Raw genomic sequence first — 24,984 nt, 5'->3', positions numbered from 1 at the left:
CTCAGGAAGTGCCGTCGCTGTGGCGCCTTCCTGATAAGTGAAGGGATAGTGAGTGTCACTGAATTAGAGAAATTCAATGAATTTCAAGCTCTTAGTTAAGGATGAGTTCAGGGCAATAATGAGAGATGGTGTAAGATCTAAGGAGCAAAATGTTGAATCCATTTAGGTCGAGATTAGGAATAGTGAAGGGCAAAAATCACTGGTGGGAGTTGTGTATAGGCCACCCCAATAATAACATTACAGTGGCTCATGCAATAAACGAAGAAATATCGAAGGCACATAAAGATGGAACAGCTGTTATTGTGGGGGACTTTAACATTTAAAGAGAGGGAATAGGTTTGTCAACAAACCTTGAGGAAGACTGCATAGAATGCATACGTGATGGCTTTCTTAAACAGCACATTACTGAACCTACAAGGGAATGTGCTTTAGAACTAGAGACAGAATCAGGCCACCTCGACTCCTCTAGTCTGTGCTGAACCATTTCTTTTCCTAGTCCCACTGACCTGCACCCAGCTCATAGCCCTCCATATCCCTCGCATCCATGTACCTGTCCAAATTCTTTTTAAATGTTCAAATTGAGCCCACGTTTACCATTTCAGCTGGAAGCTCGTTCCACACTCCCACCCCTCTCTGTGTGGTTTCCTCTAAACTTTTCCCCTTTTACCCTTAACCCATGTCCTCTAGTTAGTATCTCACCTGCCCTCAGTGGAAAAAGCTTATCTACATTTACTCTGTCTGTTGCCCTCATAATTTTAAGTACCTCGATCAAATCTCCCCTCATTCTTCCACACTCCAGAATAAAGTCCCAACCTATTTAACCTTTCCCTGAAACTCAGTTCCTGAAGTATGGGCAACATCCTAGTAAATCTTTTCTGCACTCTTTCTATCTTATTGATATCTTTCCTATAGTTAAGTGACCAGAACTGCAGACAATACTCCAAATTTGGCCTCACCAATGTCTACACAACTTTACCCTAACATCCCAACTCCTGTACTTATGAAGGCCACTATGTCAAAAGCTCTCTTTACAACCCTATCCACCTGTGGTGCCACTTTCAGGGAATTATCTATCTGTATTCCCAGATCCCTCGGTTCTACCACACTCCTCAGTGCCCGACCATTTACCGGGTACGTCCTTTCTTGATTTATCCTTCCAAAATGCAACACCACACTTGCTTGCATTAAACTCCATCTGCCATTTTTCAGACCATCTTACCAGCTGGTCCAGAATCCTCCAAGTTTTGAAAATCTTCTTTGCTGCCTACAATGCCTTCAGTCTTAGTGTCACTTGCAAACTTGGTGATCCAATTTACCACATTATCATCCAGATCATTGGTTCCAGCACTAATCCCTGAGGCACACCACTAGTCATGGGCATCCAGTCTGAGAAGCAACCATCCACTGCTACTCTCTGGCTTCTCCCATCCAGCTATTGTGAATCCAGTTCACTGCCTCACTGTGACTATCAAGCATCCGAAACTTCCTGACTAACCTCCCATATGGGACCTCTTCAAAGGCCTTATTAAAGTCCACGTAGACAATATCCACAGTCATTTCTTCATCAACTTCCCTGGTAACCTCTTTGGAAAAACTCTAAGATTGGTTAAACATGACCTACCACGCACAAAACCATGTTGATTATCCCCGATTATCTAAATAATTGTATATCTGATCTCTTTGAACACCTTCCAACAATTTACTTAGGTCGGGCTCACCAGCCAATAATTTCCAGGGTTATTTGTGGAGCCTTTGTTAAACAATGGAACAACATGAGCTACCCTCTAATCCTCTGGCACCTCACCTGTGGCTAAGGACATTTTAAATATTTCTGCCAGAGCCCCTGCAATTTCTACACTAATTTCCTTCAACGTCTGAGAGAAAATCTTGTCAGGCCCTGGGGATTTATCCACCCTTATTTGCTTTACAACAGCAATGTTAGCTCTGGTGCTATACAATGAGGCAGGTGAAGTTAGCAATCTTGTAGTTAGGGATCCTCTTGGATGACAGTAATGAGTGTGTTTCTCATCCACATGGAGAGTACAGTGTGTTAAACCAAAATAAGGGACACTACAATGGGTTGAGGAAGGAGTTGGCGATGTTAAACTGGGAACACAGACTACATGGAGGGACAGTTGAGGAACACAGTGAGAACTTTCAAAGATATCTTTCACAGTGCTCAACAAAAGTAAATTCCATTTAAAAGCAAGGACAGTCAGGGTGGGTCAGCCAGCCTTGGATAACTAAGGAAATAAAGGAAGGGATCAAACTAAAAGCTTGTGCGTACAAAGTTGCCAAGAGCAGCAGGAAAGAAGATTGGGAAGTTTCTTATTCTGTTGGACTTCGTAAACATACTAAAAGTGAACTGACAGTTCTCACTAACAGAATTAAAGAGATCAACAAATTATATTCTATGACATCTAGTGTGGACCTTTATAAGGAAAGAGTAGAACTTCAAACTCAGCATGTTATTATTAATTTACCCTTTCGAGAATCAACTACTTAAACTTAAATCTCAATTTTATGTACATGGAGAGAATTCAGGTAAGCTGTTTGCTAGTCAACTGAAGGCAGTGGGATCTGAAAGACAAATTACAAAGATATGCAAGAAGGATGGAAACTTTACTTTTGATCGTGCTGAAATTAATGGTGTTTCAGGAATTCTATTTTGATCTATACAAATCTGAATTTCTTTTCTATTTCAATGGATAGATTCTTGGAACAATTGAATGTCCCCAAAATATCGCCAGAAGATCAAAACTTGTTGGAAGCTCCAATTTCAGAGTTGGAAGTTTCCCAAGCTGTTTCTTCAATCTGGCAAGGCCCCAGGTCTGGTTGGTTTTATGGTGGAATTAAAAAAAAATCATTTACTAATTTATTTACCCTTCAACTATGTAAAACATTTGAAAATTCTGTTTTCTCTGGGACCTTCAGGGCAGCTTTTTATGAAGCGTCAATTTCATTGATTCCTAAAAACAGCTAAAGATCTGACTGACTGTACTTCCTATCGGGCAATTTCTTTGCTGAATGTAGATTTTAAGATTATTCCTAAGGTTTTGGCTGGTAGATTGGAAAATATCCTTCCCTCTGTTATATTTAAAGATCAGACTGGATTTATTGAAGGTCGCTATTCACATTTTAACATCTGTCGATTATTGAACCTTATTTATTCCCCTTCAGATATAATTCCAGAATGTGCAGTTTCTCTAGATGCTGAAAAGGCTTTTGACAGAGTGGAGTGGAACTATTTATTTGAAACATTAAGGAGATTTAATTTTGGTATGGGCTTTATATCACAGATTAAATTGATTTATAATACCCCCTTAGCTATTGTGGTTACTAATAATAACAAGTCCTCTTTATTTATACTGTTTAGAGAACTAGGCAGGTTTGTCCCCTTAGCCCCCTTGCTAGTTGGTGTAGCTTTAGGACCTCTGACAATACCCTGAGAGGTTCAAGGGATTGTCAGAAACGGAATAACTCACAAGGTTTCTTTGTATACAGATGACCTATGAGTTTATATTTCAGATGCTGAAAGGTCTATCCTAGTGATGTTATTTGTGTTTTCTCAGTTCAACTCTTTCCCTGGATGTAAATTAAACCTTCATAAAAGTGAACCTTTTCCGATTAATATGCAGGTGTAGCGACTGCTGTGGCCATGCTATGAAATGAAGAAACGTCCACACAGTATGTGGATGAACCAGAAACTGGCTTTATCATTTGAATTCATTGCGTTGCCCCGTGGGGAACGCCCACTTCCGGAAGTGACGTCAATGTGGCGTAAAGTGCAGGCTTCTTTTCGGTAGTGGAGGGCCCGCGCCATCTTGGGATGGCTGACTGTTGCACCGATTCGGCCCTTCCACCTGTGTGGTCGCTCAGCCTGCTACACCCCTCCCCCCCAGAAGTGCCACCGACCCCTGAGTGGTTTAATTTACAGTCTCTGGGTGGTCAGCTGGGGGTCTGACAGGTCGGAGTCCAGGTATGTGGCTTTGAGGCAGTCGACTGAATCTGTCCTGTCGGCCGCCAGTGTCCAGTGTAAACACGACACCGTCTCTCTGTAGTACCTTGAACAGGCCTTCGTATGGGCACTATAGGGTGTTCTTTACTGACTGCTCCTTATGAAAATGTAGTGGGTGGACTGCAGGTCTGTGAGGATATGGCTGGGTGGCGAGTTGTGTCGAGACAGTGGCGGGGGGGAGCGTTCACCCGCTTGCACCCTCAACCTCAGGAGGACATCGAAGGCAGTGGGCTGTGGGCCAGGAGGGTTGAAATGGATGTCCCCAGGAATGGTGAGTTCCTGCGGAACGAGGCTGCCAGGTCCTCCGGTGACATGCGAATGCCTAGGAGTACCCATGGGTGTTCATCCACCCAGTTCGGGCCATGCAGTCAGGCTTTCAAGATGGCCTTCAGGTGGTGGTGGAAACGCTCGACCAGGCCATTTGCTTGGGAGTGGTAGGCCATGGCATGGTGTACTTGACTGCTGCAGAATTTAGTCAGGTTGGACCAGAGCGAGGAGGTGAACTGTGCCCTTTGGTCTGAGATATATGGGTCGGGACTCCGAAGCGCGCAACCCATGTGGATAGGAAAGCCCTGGCACACGTCTCCATGTCACGTGCAGGCATAGGTATTGCCTCCGAGCAGCAGGTAAATAGGTCATTTGTCGTGAACAGGTACCGCATTCCCTGGCTCACGGGGAGTGGGCCGACGATGTCTACCTGGACATGCTCGAACTGGAATTGCACCGGCTCGAAAGTCTGGAGTGGGGCTTTAGTGTGCCAGTATAACTTGACGTGCTGGCACTAAACAGGTTCGGACCCACAGGGTCACATCTCAGTGGAGACCATGCCACACGAACTTGTCGGACATCAGGCAGACTGTGGGCCTTATGGAGGGGTGGAACAGGCTGTGGATCTGGTTGAAAACCCACCATCGCCAGGTCGCGGGTAGGATGGATCTAGGAAACCCTATGGAGACATCGCACAGCAGGGTTGGGCCTCCTGGTGAGGGGCAGAAATCGCTGACCTTCAGGCTGGTAATGGCCCTCCAGTAGGCCTGCATGTCTGCGCCCTCCGTATGGTCCTTGGCCAGCTGGGTGGCATCAAGCCCCCTGAAGTTGTGGCGATCGTTGGACTTGCCTGCGATGTGGCGAATCTCCATGGTATACTCTGAGATGTAGGAGAGATGCCGCTGTTGTCTCGCCAACCATGGGTCAGGGATCTTGTAGGTTAGCAGTTTGTGGTCCGTGTAGACTCGCAAAGGCAAATAGCGCCTTTGGAAGACTACACAAAAGAGTCTGGAAAAACAACCAACTGAAAAACCTCACAAAGATAAGCGTACACAGAGCCGTTGTCATACCCACACTCCTGTTCGGCTCCGAATCATGGGTCCTCTACCGGCATCACCTACAGCTCCTAGAACGCTTCCACCAGCGTTGTCTGCGCTCCATCCTGAACATTCATTGGAGCAACTTCATCCCTAACATCGAAGTACTCGAGATGGCAGAGGCCGACAGCATCGAATCCACGCTGTTGAAGATCAAACTGCGCTGGTAGGTCGCGTCTTCAGAATGGAGGACCATTGCCTTCCCAAGATCGTGTTATATGGCGAGCTCTCCACTGGCCATCGTGTCAGAGGTGCACCAAAGAAGAGGTACAAGGACTGCCTAAAGAAATCTCTTGGTGCCTGCCACATTGACCACCGCCAGTGGGCTGATATCGGCTCAAACCGTGCATCTTTGCACCTCACAGTTCGGCGGGCAGCAACCTCCTTTGAAGAAGACCGCAGAGCCCACCTCACTGACAAAAGACAAAGGAGGAAAAACCCAACACCCAACCCCAACCAACCAATTTTCCCCTGCAACCGTGTCTGCCTGTCCCACATCGGACTTGTCAGCCACAAACGAGCCTGCAGCTCATGTGGACTTTTACCCCTCCATAAATCTTCATCCGCGAAGCCAAGCCAAAGAGAAAGAGGTGGTGAAAACACTTCCCTCTAACATGTATCGGAAGTGCCATATCACCAGGTACCGGGCTAACAGTTCACGGTCGAACGCGCTGTATTTTATCTCTAGCGTTCGGAGGTGTTTACTGAAGAAAGCCAGGGGGGCGCCAGTGCTCGTCGACCCATTATGCATCTGTTGTAAGGGCCAGGGGGTAGGTCAAGTCTGGGTGCATCAGCACCGTGGCACTTGCCAGTGCCATTTTTGTGGAGTGGAAGGCTTCTGTGGTGTAGGGTGTCCACTGGAGTGTCTTGTCGCTGTGCTTGACGGGGTTGAAAAGGGGCTGCATGAAGGGGGCCACTCCCGATAGGAAGGGATGGTAGAAGTTAACCATCCCCAGGAACTCCTGCAGGCCTTTGGTCGTACTCGGCTTGCGGAAATTTTGAATGGCCTCTACCTTGTTGGGCAGTGGCGTGGCTCTCTCTGGGGAGATGCGGTGTCCCAAGAAATCTATTGTCTCTAAGCCGAACTGGCCCTTGGCCGGGTTCACTTTGAGCCCGAACTACTGCAGTCTGTCGAAAAGGAGGGTCAGATACGTCCTGTGAGTGTTGGCATCGGGGCTGGCCATGGGCATGTCGTCTGAGTAGAGGATGATGAAATCGAGGTCCCTGCCAACCACATCCATTAGTCGCTGGAAAGTTTGGACCACGTTTTGTAGTCCAAAGGGCATCCGCAGGAACTCGAAGAGGCCGAAAGGTGTGATGATTGCCATTTTTTTGGAACGTCGCTGTGGTGTACTGGGATCTGATGCTATCCTTTGACGAGGTCCACCTTGAGAAAAATCAGTAACCTTGTAACCTCATGTGGGATAGGATACCTGTCTGGGACTGTCGCCTCGTTCAGCCATCTAGTCGATGCACGGGGACCAATTGACGGAGTCTTCTGCACTACATGGAGTGGGGAGGCCCACAGGCTGTTGGAATGGCGGGCGATCCCCAGCTCCTCAGCCAGCCTTGGCTTGCTGGAGCTTGTCTTGCGGGCGGTGCCGGGCCTCGATGTGGCCCGATGTGGGGGTTCTCGATGTGGGTGGGCCACGCCATGTGGCAGGTTAGAGTCATGGAAGTTGGGGCCAGTAAGGCTGGGTTCCTGGCCAGTAGGTGAGTGTACACATCTCGGTCCAGGGTGTGGATCCCTAAAGGCAAGAAGGAATGTTGCCGCAGGGTGAGGGGGACAGACTGGAACGTTGTGGTGTTTACTAACCGCATATTGTCATCTTGTAGTTTATGAGCCTGGTGGAAATCCACTTCGAGTAGTGCCTGTCCGCGGCCACGATGGTGCACTCCCACTGGAAGACCGTGTCTGCGAAGTGGATGGTGACCAGGCAGGTCCCATAGCTCAAAGGTTGTGTCTGCCCTCGAAATACGTCGGCGGGACGAGGCTGATTTCTATGCCCGTGTCGACTAGGAAATCCTTCTTCGTCCATTGGTCTCTGAGTTAGAATAGGCCTTTCAGAGCACCAACTGCTGAGGTCACTATTGGCAGCCGGCTTGCCCATTTCCTGTCACAGTGTTGGGTTTGGTAGTGGGGAATGAGCATGGAGGATGCACCTCTGGGTGTTCCAGCCCCATCGGCGGCAGTGGTAGATACAGTATCCACTGTGCTTCTTTGTACCTGTCACATTGTGGTTGTGCCGCAGCCACTGATGGGGTTTCCGATGGGCTGGTCGCGATGGTGGGACTGACGGTGTAGTCGGGCTGCACATGGAGAGAGCTCTGCTGTGGGGTGTGGAACAGCCTGTCTGCCTCCTTGGCTACCAGGTGCGGGGCACTGAAATCCATGTCCGAAAGCGCCGAGGAAATATGTACCGGAAGCTTGGAGAGGAACAGGGCCTCGAAGGGGAAACAGTCTGTCTGTCCATCCGCTAGGGCCACTATCTCGTGCATGAGCTTGGAGGGATTCCTGTCACCCAGGCCCTGCATGTTTAAGATCCAAACGGCGCACACATGCCGGCTGATTTCTAGGGAGTTGAGGTGGAACTGCTCATACTTACCCTCCATGGGTGGGTTCTCCATGAAGGAGCTTACTTTGGCAGCGGTGGCGGCAGTGTCCAGGGCGCTGACAACGTGCCCAAACTTGGTGTCCTCTGAGACAATTCCCCTGATGTGGAACAGGGACTCAACCAGCTGCAGCCAGTTCCTGGGCTGGTTTGCCCAGAAGGGCGGGAGATGCACATCCACCGCGTTGGTCGCAACCATCATGACTGTAGTAGCAGCGGATTCTTGCCTTCTGGTGCGTTCGACATTGGAACTGTCGGCGTCACCGGAAGTGATGTCAGCGTGTTGCTGTGTCGCTCCTCAGCTGGCAGTGCGCCACATGAATGTAACGTTATCCACAGGCTTCTTCTCGGTAGTGAACGAGGACCCGCGCCATCTTGAGATGGCTGACTGTTGTGGCGATTTAGCCCGTCCACCTGCGCGGTCACTTGGTCTGCTACACAGGTCCCTATTTTCATCCAAGTCCCATTAAAGATTGTCAGAGATAATTTCACACACTTGGGGGTTGAAATTACTAAATGATTTCAAGATTTCTATGAACTCAATTTTTCTTCTCTATTACACCAGATTGTCTTTTTCTAGACCAGTGGTTCTCAACCTTTTTCTTTCCACTCACATCCCACTTTTAAGTAATCCCAATGCCATCAGTGCTCTGTGATCAGTAAAGGATCGCTTCAGATGGCCTGTGGGTGGGAAGGGAAGGTTGAGAATCACTGCTCTAGACCCAAATGTGACTGAAATATTTGGCTGGAGAAAAATTGTCATTGGCCCATTTCCTTTGGAGTTCTAAAACCAGGGACATCACGGGTCAATGAGAGATGATTAAAACAGTGGTTTTCAAGCTTTTCCTTCCCAGCCACACACCACCTGAAGCAATCCTTTACTGATCACAGAGCACCGATGGCATAGGGAATACTTAAATTGGTTTGTGAGTGGAAAGAGAAAGATTGAGACCCATTGCTCTCGGCCTCCAACAGTGATTCACTGGTTTTCTCATATTATGTCCTGTTTAAGTTTAGAAAAAAAATTGGATTAATTGGTGAAATTTGAAGATACACGGCGACCTCTTATGTCTTATTTTAATTTGATGTTTTTAATGTGATTCGATGTTCTCAGTCTTCCGGGTGAGATCTAGTCTGATCTGGGTTTTGTGGATTCAAGGTATGAATCAAAAGCTACAAAATGTATGGAACCCTCAGGATAAGCTACTCAGATGGTTTTTTTAAATTAGCATTTTTTAAAAAATAGAGTAGGTTAGGTGGGATTTTTAAAAATATATGTAATATTTTTGATGTCTTTTCTGTTTTCACCCAGTGCAGTGGAGGTGGAACAGACTTTATACAATTGGAAGTTTTATCTTGATATACATACAAATGTGATACTGTATTTTCAGTTTAATTCCCTTTTCTTCAGCATAAAAACCAGTAAAAAAAATTAAAAACATGAAACTTTTAAAAGCAAGAATGAAGCAGGAAGCAAGCAACAAAGAGAGGGAATGTTGGCTGCGAGTATAGATTATAACCGTAATTAGATTATAACCATAATTAGTACAAGATAGAACGGGTCGGTAATAGAAGGGGCAATGACAGATGTTATGGATGCGGTGGAAAGTGAGGAACTGTACATAACAGTTAAAGAGGTCGGACACGAGGATCTAAAGATAGAGAAATCCCCTGGTCCCAATGGAATGCATCCCAGGGAACTGAGAGAAATGGCAGGTTAGCGTTGAGGCTTTGGTGGTAATGTACCAAAATTCTCCGGGCGGGCCCTGAGGGATTGGAAGACGACATATGCCATGCCAATGCTCACAAGAGGATGCAGGCAGCAGGCCAGTTAGTTGAATGTCTGTAGTTGGGAAAATAACGAAGAATCTGGAGTGAAATTGATCTATCTGGCAGGCACAGCATGGATTCAGCAAAGGTGGGTCCTGCTCTATAAACTTACTGGAGTTCCCTGAGGATATAATGAGCATGGTAGATAGAGGGGAGCAGGCGGATGTGGTTTAACTGAATTTCTAGAAAGTGTTCAAGAAGGTGTCGCGTAAGGATGTAGTGTTGTTGGTGATGCATTAGCATGGATAGAGGGTTGGTTAACCAATAGAAAGCAGAGAGTTGGGGTGCAGGGGTGATTTACTGGTTGGCAATTGGTGGTGAACGGGATGCCGCAGGGGTCAGTGCTGGGCCTGTAACAGATCATGATGTACACTAACGATCAGGAAGGGGGGACAGAGAGTCGTTTATCTAAGCTTGCTGATGACACTAAATTGAGAGGAAAAGCACATTGTGGAGAGGATTCGGAGAGTGTGCAGGGAGATAGAGATAGGTTAAGTGAGTGGGAAAGGGCCCGGCAGATGGAGTATAACGTTGACAAATGTGAAAAAAACAGAATTTCAGATGATTATCTAAATGGAAAGTGATTGCGGCACGCTGCCGTGCAGAGAGACCTGGGAGGGCTGGTGCATGAATCGCAAAAGGTTGGTTGGCAGGTGTGGCGGCTAACAAGAAGGCAGATGGGACACTGGCTTTCATTGCCGGAGGGATGGAATTTAGGAGCAGGGTCCTGCTGCAACTGTACCAGGTACTGGTGAGGCCACATCTGGAGAACTGGGTGCAGTTCTGGTCTCCTTACTTGAGGAAGGATGCACTGGCTCTGGAGGTGGTGCAGAGGGGGTTCACCAGGTTGATTCCAGGAATGAGGGGGTTGGCCTTGGAGGAGAGATTGAGTCGTCTGGGACTGGACTCACTGGAATTTAGAAGAATGAGAGAAACATAAAATTATGAAATTATATAGATAAGATGGTGGTAGGTATGTTGCCATTGGTGGGGGAAGACTAGAACTAGAAGACGTAGCCTCAAGATTTAGGATGGAGTTGAGGAGAAGGTGTATTTAAGACCAGGTTGGATGTATTTTTACAAAGTAGGGGAATGAAGGGTTATGGGGAAAAGGCAGGTAGGTGGAGATGAGGCCATCAGCAGTGATTTTAAGTGGAGGAGCAGGCTCGACGGGCCGGATGGCTGATTCCTGCTCCTATTTCTGATGTTTTTATGTCCCACTAACCATGGCCCTCCATACCTCTCCCATCCACGTACTGGTTCATATTTTTCTTTAATGTTAAAATTGAGCCACTTCAGCTCATTCCACCCTCCCACCCCTCTCTGTATGAAGAAGTTCCCCTAAACTTCTCCCCTTTCACCCTTAACCCATGACCTCTGGTTTGAGGTGAAAAACACAATGCTGGAGAAACTCAGCAGGTTAAACCGAGTACTTTGCATAGCAAAGATAAAGATACATAAGCAACAGTTTGGGGTTGAGCCCTTCATCAAGGTGAAGGCTGAGTTTCTCCTGCATTGTGTAATTACTTCAACCATGGTATCTGCAGATTTTTGCGTTTTGCTCCCCTGATTTGGATCTCACCCAACCTCAGTGGAAAAAAGAAAAAGCCTGCTTACATTTACTCTGTCTATACCTCTCATAATTTTGTACACCTCTTTCAAATCTCCCCTCATTCTTCTACACTCTAGGGAATAAAGTCCCCACCTGTTTAACCTTTCCCTGTAACTCAGTTCCTGAAGTCCAGGCAACATCCTAGTAAATTTCTGCACTCTTTCCATCTTATTGATATCCTTCCTGTAGTTTGGTGATGAGGACTGCACACAATACTTCAAATTTGGCCTCATCAATGTCTTCTGAAACTTCACCATAATATCCCACTTCTGTACTGAATACTTTGATTTATGAAGGTCAATGTGCCAAAAGCTCTCTATACAACCTGATCCACCCGTGACGCCACTTTCAGGGAATTATGTCAGAATTTATTGCCATGAAATTAGGTGTTTTGCGGCAGCATCTTAAAATATCGAAGTAAAATATTACAACCATCTTACAGCATTACTATAAAAAACCCAAGATGCACGAAAAGTCAGGCAGTGTCTTTGGTTCATTGATCACTCAGGAATCTGATGGCAGCGGGGAAGAAGCTGTCCCCTTTCCCTGATGGTAGCAGAGTGAAGAGGGCATGGCCTGGGTGGTGGGGCTCCTTGAGGATAGAAGCTACTTTTTGAAGACCCCGCCTCGTGGATGTCCTCGATGGAGTGAAGTCTGGTGACTGTGATGTCGCAGGCCGAGTGAAAAACCCTCTGGAGTTTATTCTTGTCCTGAGAGTTGGTGCCTCCGTACCAGGCAGAGATACAACCGGCCAGAATGCTCTCTACGGTCCACCTGTAGAGGTTTACGCGAGTCTTTGGTGACAGACTGAATCTGTATTCCCAGGTCCCTCTGTTCTACTGCACTCCTCAGTGCCCTACCATTTACCGTGTACATCCTACCTTGGTTTGCCCTTCCAAAATGCAACACCTCACACTTGTCTTCTTTAAATTCCATCTGCCATTTTTCCCAACTGGTCCAGATCCCTCTGCAAGCTTCGAAAGCCTTTCTCGTTGTGCACAACACCTCCACTTCTCCCCCAACTCCCATCTTGTCTGTATCCTGTTGCAACCTGCTACAATCTCCCCTCTCCCTTTCACCTCCTCTTTCCCTCCCTTTCCTGTTCCGTGTTCCTGATGCCCTTGAAACAAGGTCAGTGTTGTCATTTTGACCCCTTCCCTGGCAGCCTGTCCCACAGACCTATATGTGGAGTGGGGGGTGTCGCTTCTGTAAGTATCTCCCCTTCAATCCATGACCCTCTGAGGGGGTGGGGGAGATAGATGGTGACCATCCATTTTATCCATGCCCCCTCGAGGGATTTTATAAACCTCTAGAAGTCTCCCCCCCGCCCACCCCCCCCCATAACCTCAGGCGTTCCAGGGAAAAATGTCCCAGCCTATCCTGGAACCCTCTCCTTATTGCTCGAACCGCTTCCCCTCCCATCCAAAGAACATTCCGAGGAATGTTTTCCTCAGAAAGTTTGAAGTTTCTATTTGCCTCAGAAGGTATCCATTTCCCTTGACTTCCACAGCACTCCTGCCTCGTAGGTTTGGAGAAGCGCGATGTAGAGTGTGCAGTGGATGTAGTGTAGATGGACTAACTCACCCCAGGTGCATGGTGGATGTCATTTACATGGACTATCTCACCCCTGGCAAGCTGAAGGTGTGTTACTTCACACTCCTTGTTGATAAAGGAGGGTTGAAATGGGGGTGTGCTGCGGATGTTATGTGCACAGATTAATTCTAGGTATGGGGTGGATGTTGCGTGCACAGACTGAATCTCCCAGGTGTGCGGTGGATGTTGTATACATGGACTAATTCACCCCAGATGTGGGGTGGATTTTGTGTACACAGACTAACTCACCCAAGGTATGGGGCAGATGTGTATATAGACTAATATACCCCAGGTGTGTGGCGGATGTTGTGTACACAGACTAATCCACCCAGCTGTGGGTTGGATGTGTACATGGACTAACTTCCTCCTGATGTGTGTTGGATCTTATGTGCATGGACTAACTCACCCCACCCCCAAGGCGTGCAGTGTATCTTGTGTACATGGGCTAACTACCTCCAGGTGCGCAGTGGATGTTGTGTATATGGAACAACTCATCCAACCCCACCCCCAGGTGTGCAGTGGATGTTGTGTATATGGAATAACTCCCTCTAGGTGTGCAGTGGATGTTATGTATGTGGAATAACTCCCTCCAGGTATGCAGTGGATGCTGTGTATATGGAATAACTCGGCCCACTCCCCCCCCAGATGTGCGGCGGATATCATGAACATGGACTAACTCCCTCCAGTTGTGCAGCGGATGTTGTGTACGTGGACTAACTCCTACCAGGCGAGGAGTGGGGGGGGCGGGGGTTGTGTTCTCTCAGACTCTGTGGTGAAGGAGCTGATTACTGACCATTTTTCCTTTCCCTCCCACCCACCCTCCTTATCCCTGCTCCTTCCTTCCCGTCCTGCCAAAATCCATTCCTCCACTTCTCTCGCCTTGCAACCCACCAACTCCCACACCCGCCTCCATTCCCTGTTCCAACCCCCCAGGTGGGAGATGTCTACATCCCCCGGGACCGCTTCACCCGGGAGAGCCGGGGCTTTGCCTTTGTGCGTTTCTACGACAAGCGAGATGCTGAGGACGCCATTGACGCCATGGATGGGGCAATCCTCGACGGCCGGGAGCTCAGGGTGCAGATGGCCCGCTATTCCCGGCCCCCGGACTCGTATCGGAGAGGAGGGGGCTCGGGCAACCGGCGGGCCAGTCGGTACCGGCGCAGCAGGAGGTGGGTCTTGGGGTTGGGAAATATGGCACTGCAGTGTTGGATCCGAGGTGGGGGGGTGGGTGGGGAAGGTGGGACAGATGGGACGTGTCCTGGACACCAGCATCAGGTCTTCATTCCCGCCTCACCACCCCATCCCCCTCCCCCACCCTTCCCCCCCCCCCCCCCTTGTCCTGGAGGGGAGGTCTGAGGGGGAAGGGTGGATGAAGTGAATCCAGGGTGGAAGGAGTGGTGAGGGGAGGTTGGGCTGGTGTCCAGGAGGAGGGTGGGGGAGGAGGGCCTGGTGGGGGTTAAAGGGATGCTGTTGGGGGAGAGGGGAGGTGGGACTTGTATAAGGAGGAGGGAGTGTGGGGATAGTCCAAGGGGGAGGGGGTTGCTGGATCTCGCAGGCAATTGGGTGCTGAGAGGGGAAGTGTGGCTAATGATCGGGAGGAAGGTTGGGGGTAAGCTTGGGAGGGAGGGATGGGGTAGAATGTGCTGGGGATACAGGGGTGGGGAGAAGTTCCATGGGAGAGGAATGAGGGAAGAGTGGGGGATAGGGTAGGTCAAGGAGGGACAGGGAGGATGGGAAGGTCTGGGAGGGGTGGGGGAGAGTGTCATGGGGAAAGAGGAGGAATAGGGGAGGTTCCAGAGGGAGGTTGGGGAGAGCGCCATGGGGATAGTGGGGCTCTCATGGGGATGAGGGGAGGGGAGGGGAGGGGAGTGGGTCAAGGGGGTAGAGGAGAAGAAGAAGTGATAGGCAAGATGAATCTGGGGAGCCATTTGACGGTGTGACTGGGGTCCGCGGGGTGCGAAGGAGGGAGAGAGTTGGGAATCCAGGTATGAGGGGAGTAGATGGGGAAGTGGATTGAGAGGGGAGGGGGAAGAGCATAATGGGGGTACCGGGACCCTCGATCCAATCTGCTGAGCCTCACTGCTGCTGGGTTCCCTAAATCGGATGTGCCAGCACTGATCCGGCCATCATCATTTCACTTCTAACCTGGAGTAGAACAGGCAGAACTCGGAGAAGGGGATGTCACACAAAGCCAGGAATAGTGGAGAGAACTGTGTTTTGGGGGGGGTTATTCACGGGAGTCCCTGGGAGTGAGGGGGGGATATTCACGGAGAGACCCCTGGGAGTGAAGGGGGGGGATATTCACGGGGAGACCCCGGGAGCGGGGGAGATGATATTCACAGAGAGACACCCTGGGTGTGGGGGAGGTAACATTCATGGACAGATCCCTGGGAGTGGGGGAGATAATATTCACGGAGAGACCCCTGGGATTAAGGGGGGGATATTCATGGGGAGACTCCTGGGAGTGGGGGAGATAACATTCACGGACAGATCCCTGGGAGTGAGGGAGGGATATTCACGGGGTGACTCGGGAGTTGGGGGGGGCGGATAATATTCATGGGGAGACCCCGGGAATGGAGGGAATATTTATGGGGAGACCCCAGGAGTACGGGTGGGGGGTGGTGGAATATTCACCGAGAGACTGAATTATTTGCTGTCTTGTTGCTTTGGTTTGATTTTAACTTTAATTTTTTTCCTCCATCTCCCTTCTCTCTGCTTCTCCCTCCCCTAATCCACCCTCTTTTTCCTATTCCTACTCCTTCTCCCCATTTCCCACCTTCTGTATATACCCCCTCCCTCCTCCAATGCCCCTCTCTCTCCCCAATCCCCCTCCCTTCACCCCAATCCCCCAATCTTTCCCCTCCTTCCCTTCCCACCGTTTCCCCCCTCCCCCTCCCCACCTTTCCCCTCTGACCCCTCCTCCCTCTCCCTGCTCACTCCGCCTGTACCACTCCCCTTCTCCCTGCACCCACAGTCCCAGACGGAGACGACGTTCCCGTTCCCGCTCCCGTTCCCGGTCGCGTTCCAGCCGCTCCCACTCCCGTTCCCGTTCCCGCTCCAAGCCGGGGGCCCGGGGAAAGGGCCAGTCACGGGGCAGGGTGTCCCGTTCTCGTTCCCGCTCTCTCTCCCCCTCCCGTTCCCGCTCCCGTTCCCGTTCCCGCTCTAAGTCACCCTCTCCGCTACCGGCCAGGCCTGCGGGGGCCTCTCGTTCCCGTTCCCGTTCCCGCTCTCCTCCCAAGTCCGCCTCAGGCTCCCGCTCTCGCTCTCCATCCCCAGCCCCCCAGGAGCCCACCCCGGCTGAGCACGGGTCCCCCGAGAAGCCGGCCAGCAAGGACCCTTCCCCGGCAGCGCAGGAGCACTCACCCTCCCCTGTCCCCACCCCTTCCCCCACCCCTGTCCCAGCTCCGTCCCGATCCCCGTCGGCAACACCGGAGAGGAACAATGACTCGGGGCAAGGGGACCCATCACCTGAACCCGACGAGACCCCCCAGGCCGAGTGATGGATGTGGCGGACCGGGGCTGTGGGTGAGTGCCATGGACGGGGAGCAGCTGTGGCTGTGTTGGGTGAGGGGAGGGCAGCAGATGAGTGGAGGGGGGCAGGGCACCAGGTGAGTGTTGGGGAAGGGGCAAAATTCGCATATATATCTAAAACCATATAAACACAGCAAAGAAAGAGGCCAACTTGGTCCTTCTAGTCCATGCTGAACACCCCCTCCCACCTGACCCCACTGATCATATAACCATCTCACAGTTAAGCACAAAAACAGGCCAACTTGGCCCTTCTAGTCCATGCCGAACACCCGCTCCCACCTAACCCCATTAACCATAAAACCATCTAACAATTACAGCACAAAAACAGGCCAACTTGGCCCTTCTAGTCTATGCCGAACATCCCTCCCACCTAATTCCACTGACCATATAACCATCTAACAATTACAGCACAGAAACAGGCCAACTTGGCCCTTCTAGTCCACGCCAAACATTCCCTCCCACTTAATCCCACTGACCTTCACTCAACCTGTAACCCTCCATTCCTTTCCCGTCCATGTACAAATCCAACTTCTCCAGTAATGCTAATATCGAGCCTGCCTCCGCCCTTTCGTCTGGAAGCTCATTCTACACCCCCACCGCTCTCTGAGTAAAGAAGTCCCCCCTCCCCCATGTTTCCTCTAAACATTTGCCCCAACTCTCAGCTCATGTCTTCTCGTTTGTATCTATTTTATTCCATAATTAAATTTTCAAAATAGGTGGATCTTTAGTACATATTAACAATTTTGAATTCCATTTATAAACAAATTCCTGCATATAATTTTTATCTATTTTACTTAATTCTATTTTTTCCCAAGTTAAAGATTTCTCTTAAATCAAACATTCCATTAATAAACTTCAATTGAGCAGCTTTATAATAGTTGTCAAAATGTGGAAGTTGTAAACCTCCTAATTCAAATTTCCAAGTTAATTTTTCTAAACAAATTTTAGCCATCTTTCCTTTCCATAAAAACTTCCTAATAATTGAGTACAAATCTTTAAAAAATTTCCTAGGTATACTGCAAGGGATGTATTGAAAAAGGTATTGAATCCTTGGAAAAATATTCATTTAATACAATTTTTGCTAGTAATTAAGAGTTGGAGGTAAATCATCCCATCTATTTAAATCATCCTTGATTTTATTAAATAATGGTAAATCATTCAATTTATCCAAATTTTTGTCAATTTTAATCCCTGGATATTTAATTCCATTATCTGACCATCTAAATTGAACAAGTTGTGCACATTGATTATAATCTCAACCAAAGGCATAATTTCACTTTTATTCCAATTAATTTTATTACCTGATGTTTTGCCATGTTTTCAGCCTCATACATAAAAAAGAGTTCATAGGATCTGTTATATAAATCAAAACATAATCAGCAAACAAATTAATCTACTATTCCTCACTAGAAACTTTAATATTAATATCTTGACTTATTAATTCTGCTAAAGGTTCAATTGCTAAAACAAATAAAGCTGGAGATAATGGACATTCTCGTCTAGAGAAAGCTGAAGAAATTTGTCCATTAGTCACAACTTTAGCAGAAGAGTTTTTATGTAAAATTTAACCTAATTAACAAATATTGGTCAAACCCCAAATTTTTCTAACACCTTAAAGAAATAATTCCATTTTAATCTATCAAAAGTCTTTTTAGCATCTAAAGCTAGAACCAATGCCAAATCTGACTTCTTTTGAAACATATATTAAACTAATTAATTTAGCAATATTATCTGCAGATTGTCGCTTTTTAACAAAACCTGATTGATCCATATGAATTAAATCCAGTAAATTTTTAGTCAATCTATTTGCTAAAATTTTGGCTATAATTTTATAATCAACATTTAATAATGATATTGGCCTATAAGATTCATTTTTTGATAAATTATCTTCCTTGGGTATAACAGTTATAATTGAATTTGAAAAAGATTCCAGTAAAGAATGGGTTTCCATTGCTTGTTTCAACCATAAAAGGAGGTAGTAACAAATTTTTAAATATCTTATAAAATTTCGGCGGAAAACCATCCATTCCTGGGGACTTACTACTTTGTAAAGAATTAAGAGCATTAATAATTTCTTTAACTGTAAATGGGGCATCTAAATCTTTCCGATCTTGGCAATTTAAAGAAGAAAGATGAATTTCAGATAAAAAATTATTAACCTTAATTTCATCATTATCAGATTGAGATATATATAAATTAAAATAAAAATCTTGAAAGAATCATTTATTTCTTGTGGTTTATGTAATTTTTGAATTCCTTTTAATAGCATTGATACTCTTTGAAATTTGTTCCGTCTTCAATTGCCAAGCCAAAACTTTATGTGCTCTTTCCCCCAATTCATAATGCTTCCGACTAGTTTTCTCAATTAATTTCTTTGTTCTATAAGTTTGTATTTGAATTATAATATAATTTCTTATTTATTCAATCTGTTTTTTATTCAGATATATTCTGCAAATAATTTTTTAGGTTCTCTATTTTATCAATTTGTCTACTTTTTTAAAATTAAACTTTATTTATTTGAAGAATCATTAGAATATATTCCATAAAGAAAGTTTTATATGAATATATATAAAAAAAATCAAAAAAACAAAGAAAGAAAAAAAACCCCAAAAAGTTAAATCAAATCCTCACTGCCCCCCACCCCGTCAGTCAGCTCTCTTAAGGAGAGCCAAAAATATATAAACAGAAACTAAGAATATATAATAAATCAAAATATATCTAAATGCATATACTCCAAATATGGTAACCACTTATTAACAAAAAAAGAATAATTATGCAGATTATGTAATTTTTTTCCATAACCATACAAGCTTTCAATTCATTCTGCCATCGCATTATATTAATCACTATGATATCTTTCCATGTACTTGCTAAACATTTTAAAGCTACAGACAATGTTAAATATATAAATGCAATTTGAAATTTATCTAACCCTAATCCCTTTAAAGGAATCGTATAACCCATTAAAAAAATAGATGGATCTAATGGTAACAAAATTATATAGTTTTTCCAAAATTAACTTAATTTCATCCCAGAATGGTTGTATATGCACACAAGACCAAACAGCATGTAAAAAAGTTCCAGTACATACACCACATCTAAAACAAGAATCCAAATTAATAAAACCAAATTTTTTCAATTTCTCTGGGGTTAAATACGACTGATGTAGAAAATTATAATTAACCATTCCATACCACACATTCGTCAATTTAGTCACACTGTCATGACACGTATCTGCCCAATAATCTTCAGGAAAAACAAAACCTAAATCATTTTCCCATTTAGGCTTCAACTTCTCCCATTCTGACTTATTCATATTCTTTTGTAATACTTGGTACGTAACACCACAGAAACAGGCCATCTTGGCCCTTCTGATCCATGCTGAACACCCCCTCCCACCTAACCCCACTGACCATATAACCATCTAACAATTACACTACAGAAGTAGCCAAACTTGGCCCTTCTGCTCCACGCCAAACATCCCTTCCCACCTACACCATTGACCATATAATTATCTACCAAATACACCACAGATACAGGCCAACTTGGCTCTTCTCGTCCACATCGAACACCCCCTCCCACCAAACCCTACTGACCATATAACCATTTAACAAACACATCACAGAAACAAGCCATCTTGGCCCTTCTAGTCCACGCCAAACACCCCCCCCCCCCCCCCCCGCCATTTCCATGACGGGACAGGGGCTGTCTCTGCGGAGGAACCTTGGATGGGTTCCACCTCTCTCTTCCTGTCAAAGTGGTGATATTGTCCTTGCTTCTCTCTCTCCCCCACCCATCTCTCCTCAGCAGGCTGCTTCGTGGCTAGGCTGGAGTTCCATGGAGGAATCGTGAGACAGAGGACCGATCCCGACATCCGGGTGTTTTGGGAAGTGTCGGGCAGTGGGGATGGTGTGGGCACAACACACCAACAGGCCTGGCCAATTCCAATATTCTGCTTTAATTTTGTTTATATAAAATTTCATAAAACTACTACTGACTGTAAGCTCGACTTATTTCCACAGATGCCTTTGGGGGGGAGCAGAGAACAGAGATCGGGGGGGGGGGTTACAGAGACAGGGAAGGGGGTTTGAACAGGGGACGGGGAGCGGAGGGGTTTATAGAGACGAAGTGGGGTTTGAACGGGGACAGGGACTGGAGGGGGTTACAGAGTGGGAGGATGTTTGAACAGGGGGACAGGGAGCAGAGGGGGTTACAGAGACAGGGAGGAGGGTTGAACAGGGTGACGGGGAGCGGAGGGGGTTACAGAGATGGAGGGGGGTTTGAACAGGACAAGGAGCGGAGCAGGTGACACGTCCATACCTGCGGTTCATCTGATTGTGGCCCCCACTGGTGTCTCCACATTCACTGGCTGGGATCTCGAAAGGATCTGGCTTTGGCTGGGATGTTTATCCCTGAAACATAGAAAGTTGGGTGGGGTGGTGGAGGGGATAAACATCCCACAAGTTGGGGGGGCATGGAGATGTTAGATGGCCACCTTCTCCCCATTCGGGAGTCTAATACTGGAGGGTCATGGGTTTAAAGGGGAGACATCCACCTCACACAGAGTGGGGTGGGTCTTTGATGAGCTGCCCGGGTGGGTGGGGAGGGCTTGAGGTGGGAGCAATGACCTTGTTGAAGGGGTGGGTGCTGGTGAAAGGGAGGTTGGAGATTGATTTGTCTGGGACTGTGTTTGCAGTTTGGAAGAACACGGAGGAAGGTTAGGATAGGATGGGAAGTTTGGGGAGGGTCATTGAGGTGACAGGAAAGTTGAAGACAGTGTTGGAGGTTACAACAGGGTATAGACAGGCTACAGAGTTGCCGGACCGGAGGCAGGTGGAGTTCAATCCAGGTAAGTGTGAAGTGTTGCACTTTACAAGGTGGAACTGAAGGTTCATGGCAGGAGCGTGAAGGAACTGGGATCTTGGGGTCCAAATCCACAGACCTCAAGGTGGATGGAGAGGTTGAGAAGGGCTACAATGTGTTCATTCACCGGGGGATTGAGTTCAAGAGCCGACAGATGATGTTGCAGCTCTGTAAAACCCTGGTGAGACCACACTGGGAATATTGTGTTCAGTTCTGGTCACCTCATGACAGGAAGGACGTGGTAGCTATGGAGAAGGGGCAGAGGAGATTCAGCAGGACGTTGCCTGGATTGCGGAATGTAATGTAACAGAGCTGAGGGGCTTTTCTCTTTGGAGCGAAGAAGGATGAGGAGACTTGATTGAGGTCGACAGATTCTGACGGGTGTGGACAGCCAGCGCCCTTTTTCCTAGGCGACAGTCACAGACACAAGAGATCATCTGCAAATGGTGAGGGGAAGGAACGTTTAGGAGAGGCATCAGGGGTAAGTTTTTGTACCCAGAATCATGGGTACCTGGAATCGTCAGCAGGGGTGGTGGAGACTGGTAGACAAGGCACGTTTAATAGACTCATTGGCACATGGATGGAAGAAGGTTGTGGGTGAGAAAGAGAGGAAAGGGTTAGTTCGGCCATTCTCAACAGGGGCCACAGACTGAAATACTAAAGGTTTTATGTAGAGAGAAGGACGCAAGAAGCCATGATCTTCACAAGGAAGGGGGTCCCGTGGTCTTTCAGCAATTGCAAGGAGGCCTGAACCAAACCAAAATAAAGGTCGCAAGGGCTGGTTGAGATTGTGGAGGTTTATATGGGCCAGTAGAGCATTGAGGGCTGAAAGGCCTGGACCACGCTGGCCAGCCCTAAACTGCGGAGGGCATTGAGCGTCGCCCTCATCTCGCCACTTTATTGTGCAGGAGGGAAAAATGTTTGGTGGGTTCATGGAGCGATGGATCTGGACACAGGATGAACATGGGAAATCACGGAAGGGGATCGCAGCAAATGAACATTGGAGATTCCCCCTTCCCACTATCCACAGGGTTTATGTTCCAAGACCCCCAGAGAGCCAGAAACTACAGATAGTTTTGAACCCTGTACAGGGTACGTACACTTCACGTTGATGCGTTCCGTGGAATGGGAGTGATGCGATGTGGACATCGTGCAAACACGATATATATTTAGCAAAGCCATATGGGAAACTCGTGTATCTGTAAACCTTTTAGTAGGGATGTGGGGGCCGACGTAGGGTAAAGGGATCAGTGTGCTGACAGACACAGGGCTGTGGGGAGAGAGTGCGATCAGTGTGGGGAGAGTGGGGTCAGCGTGGGAACAGACACTGGGCTGTGGGAAGAGTGGGATCACGGGACAGACAGGGCTGAGGGAAGAGGGATCACGGGACAGACAGGGCTGTGGGGAGAGGGGTCAGTGTGGGGACAGACATGGGGCTGTGGGGACTGACACGGGGTGGGGAGAGAAGGGTCAGTGGGGACAGGGTTGTGGGGAGAGGGTTCAGTGTGGGGACGGGACTGGGGAGAGAGTGGGGTCCGTGTAGGGTCGGGGCAATGGGGACAGACACGGGGCTGTGGGGTTAGTGTGGGGACAAACAGGGCTGTGGGGAGAGAGAGTGGGGTCAGTGTGGGGACAGACACGAGGCTGTGGGGAGAGAGTGGATCAGTTTCGGACCACAGTTGACCACTGGTTACTGAAACCGCAGGTGGGGGTGGAACCATTTTACTCAGATTTACACACACACAGAGTACAATCCAGTCACACTGGTCTTACACGACCGATATCAGTAACTGGACAGACATATAGCCAGCGAGGATTGCAACGTGCTCCTCCATTCCTTGTCTAGTCTGGGCAACACATCCCTGTGTCACGCCCAATGTACCAACGACTCCACCAGTGTTGTCCACAGTTTGCATCCTGCAGTAGAGCTGGGACCATCCCAGGACTGAAGACTAAAAGCGAACGAGCTACTCCTCGTGGTGGGCTTTATTGTGCAGGAAGCCGGAGGATCTGGCTCAGCTAATCGCTAGGTGATTAAGGGGGCCAGTGGTCAGGTGGGCGATCGTCAACCTTCTGACTCGCTCCAGGCCAGTGGTCTTCAACCTTGTTCTTCCCACTCACGTACCTCATGAACTAACCCTTTCTTGATCACGGAGCTTTGTGCGTGGAAGGAGAAAGATTGAGAACCACTGTTCCAGAGGGAGTGGTTTACATGACCCTCCAGACACCATTTATCCTGAGAGACGGAGCGACCTCACCCTGGCCTGCTCCCTGAAACGGCCCCATGGTCACTGTCCCTCCCAAACCCAAATGCAAGGGCAGCTGAGTAAACCTCCACGTTTACTTGTGATGAGCCCAGAGGGGAGGTTCTTAAAGCAGGCGCGAGAACAGCAACGTGTCTCAATGCGGACAAGACCGAGGGGATGTTGGTGGACTTCAGGACAATGAGGATTGGCCGCTTTCCATTGCTCTCCATCGGGGAGAGAGTACACAGTTTGGTGAGTGTGTAATGGGCGACCTATCCTGCACCCAAAACATCTTATGAGCCAGGAAGGTGCAGAAAATTCTATTTCTGGCAAGACTGCAGTGTCTCACCCGTTACAGATTGTAACTCAGAAGGCTGACGAGCCTCTATCCTCAAAAACCCCACCCCCCAGGCCAGGCCCCCTTCACTCTGCTACCATCGGGGAAAAGATCCAGGACCCTGAAGACAAGCACAGCTTCTTCCCCACTGCCACCAGATTCTGGATTGATCCATGAACCACAGACACTGCCTGACTTTTTGAGCACTTATTTTTTACAGTGATGTTGTAAAATGGTTATAATATCAATGTTTTCATAATGATGTTGCTGCAAAACAGCGAATTTCAGGACTTGTTCACGACTTAAAATTCTGTTTTAATTCCGAAAATGGAAGATCAGATGATTATCTAAATGGAAAATGATTGCAGCACGCTGCTGTGCAGAAGGACCTGGGAGGGCTGGTGCATGAATCGCAAAAGGTTGGTTTGCAGGTGTGGCGGCTAACGAAGGCAGATGGGACACTGGCCTTCATTGCCGGAGGGATGGAATTTAGGAGCAGGGAGGTCCTGCTGCAACTGTACCAGGTACCAGTGAGGCTGCATCTGGAGACCTGGGTGCAGGTCTCCAGAGTGGAGATGAGGAGGAACTGCTTTTCCCAGAGGGTGGAATTCGCTGCCCATGGAAGCAGTGGAGGCCACCTCGGTAAATAGGTTTAAGATGTTTGGAAAGATTTGTACATAGTAGGGAAATGAAGGGATATGGGGAAAAGGCAGTTGAGTGGAGATGAACCCATCTTTGGATCTCGAGACATCCCTGAGCTTCACTCCAGGTTGGAGGCCATGGGAGACTGACTGTGAGGGGCCTGATCCAGGCTGTGAGCAGTGGGCGATGCTGTGGCTGATCAGGGTGGGGGCTATTTCTGGCAAGACTGCAGTGTCTCACCCGTTACAGATTGTAACCAGATTTGTGCCATTGAGTTACTTGGTGTGTCGTGCCTGTGTGTTGGGTACTGTTTGTTTAACCCTCATTTCACAATCA

The 24,984-nt window shown here is 47.9% G+C and overlaps 1 protein-coding gene across 1 annotated transcript; it reads left to right on the top strand.

Annotated features, from left to right (window-relative positions):
• The first annotated feature begins 2,529 nt into the window (after positions 1 to 2,529).
• Positions 2,530 to 20,550, top strand: LOC138750704 (serine/arginine-rich splicing factor 2-like). The gene is made up of 5 exons (XM_069912773.1): positions 2,530 to 2,544; positions 2,713 to 2,829; positions 13,963 to 14,198; positions 16,004 to 16,554; positions 20,368 to 20,550. Exons 1-4 carry the CDS (start codon positions 2,530 to 2,532, stop codon positions 16,527 to 16,529), a joined length of 894 nt encoding a protein of 297 aa, XP_069768874.1. The 3' UTR covers positions 16,530 to 16,554; positions 20,368 to 20,550.
• Positions 20,551 to 24,984: the final 4,434 nt, after the last annotated feature.

This window comes from Narcine bancroftii, unplaced genomic scaffold (assembly GCF_036971445.1).
Source record: "Narcine bancroftii isolate sNarBan1 unplaced genomic scaffold, sNarBan1.hap1 Scaffold_232, whole genome shotgun sequence".
NCBI classification, from domain to species: domain Eukaryota; kingdom Metazoa; phylum Chordata; class Chondrichthyes; order Torpediniformes; family Narcinidae; genus Narcine; species Narcine bancroftii.
This window is presented reverse-complemented; position numbering and strand designations above follow the sequence as displayed.

Excerpts from the sequence above, each read along its gene's own strand:
- LOC138750704 (XM_069912773.1), top strand. Across the intron at positions 2,830-13,962 it reads TCAATCTGGCAAGGCCCCAG|GTGGGAGATGTCTACATCCC; the intron begins GTCTGGTTGGTT and ends CCAACCCCCCAG. Across the intron at positions 14,199-16,003 it reads CGGTACCGGCGCAGCAGGAG|TCCCAGACGGAGACGACGTT; the intron begins GTGGGTCTTGGG and ends CTGCACCCACAG.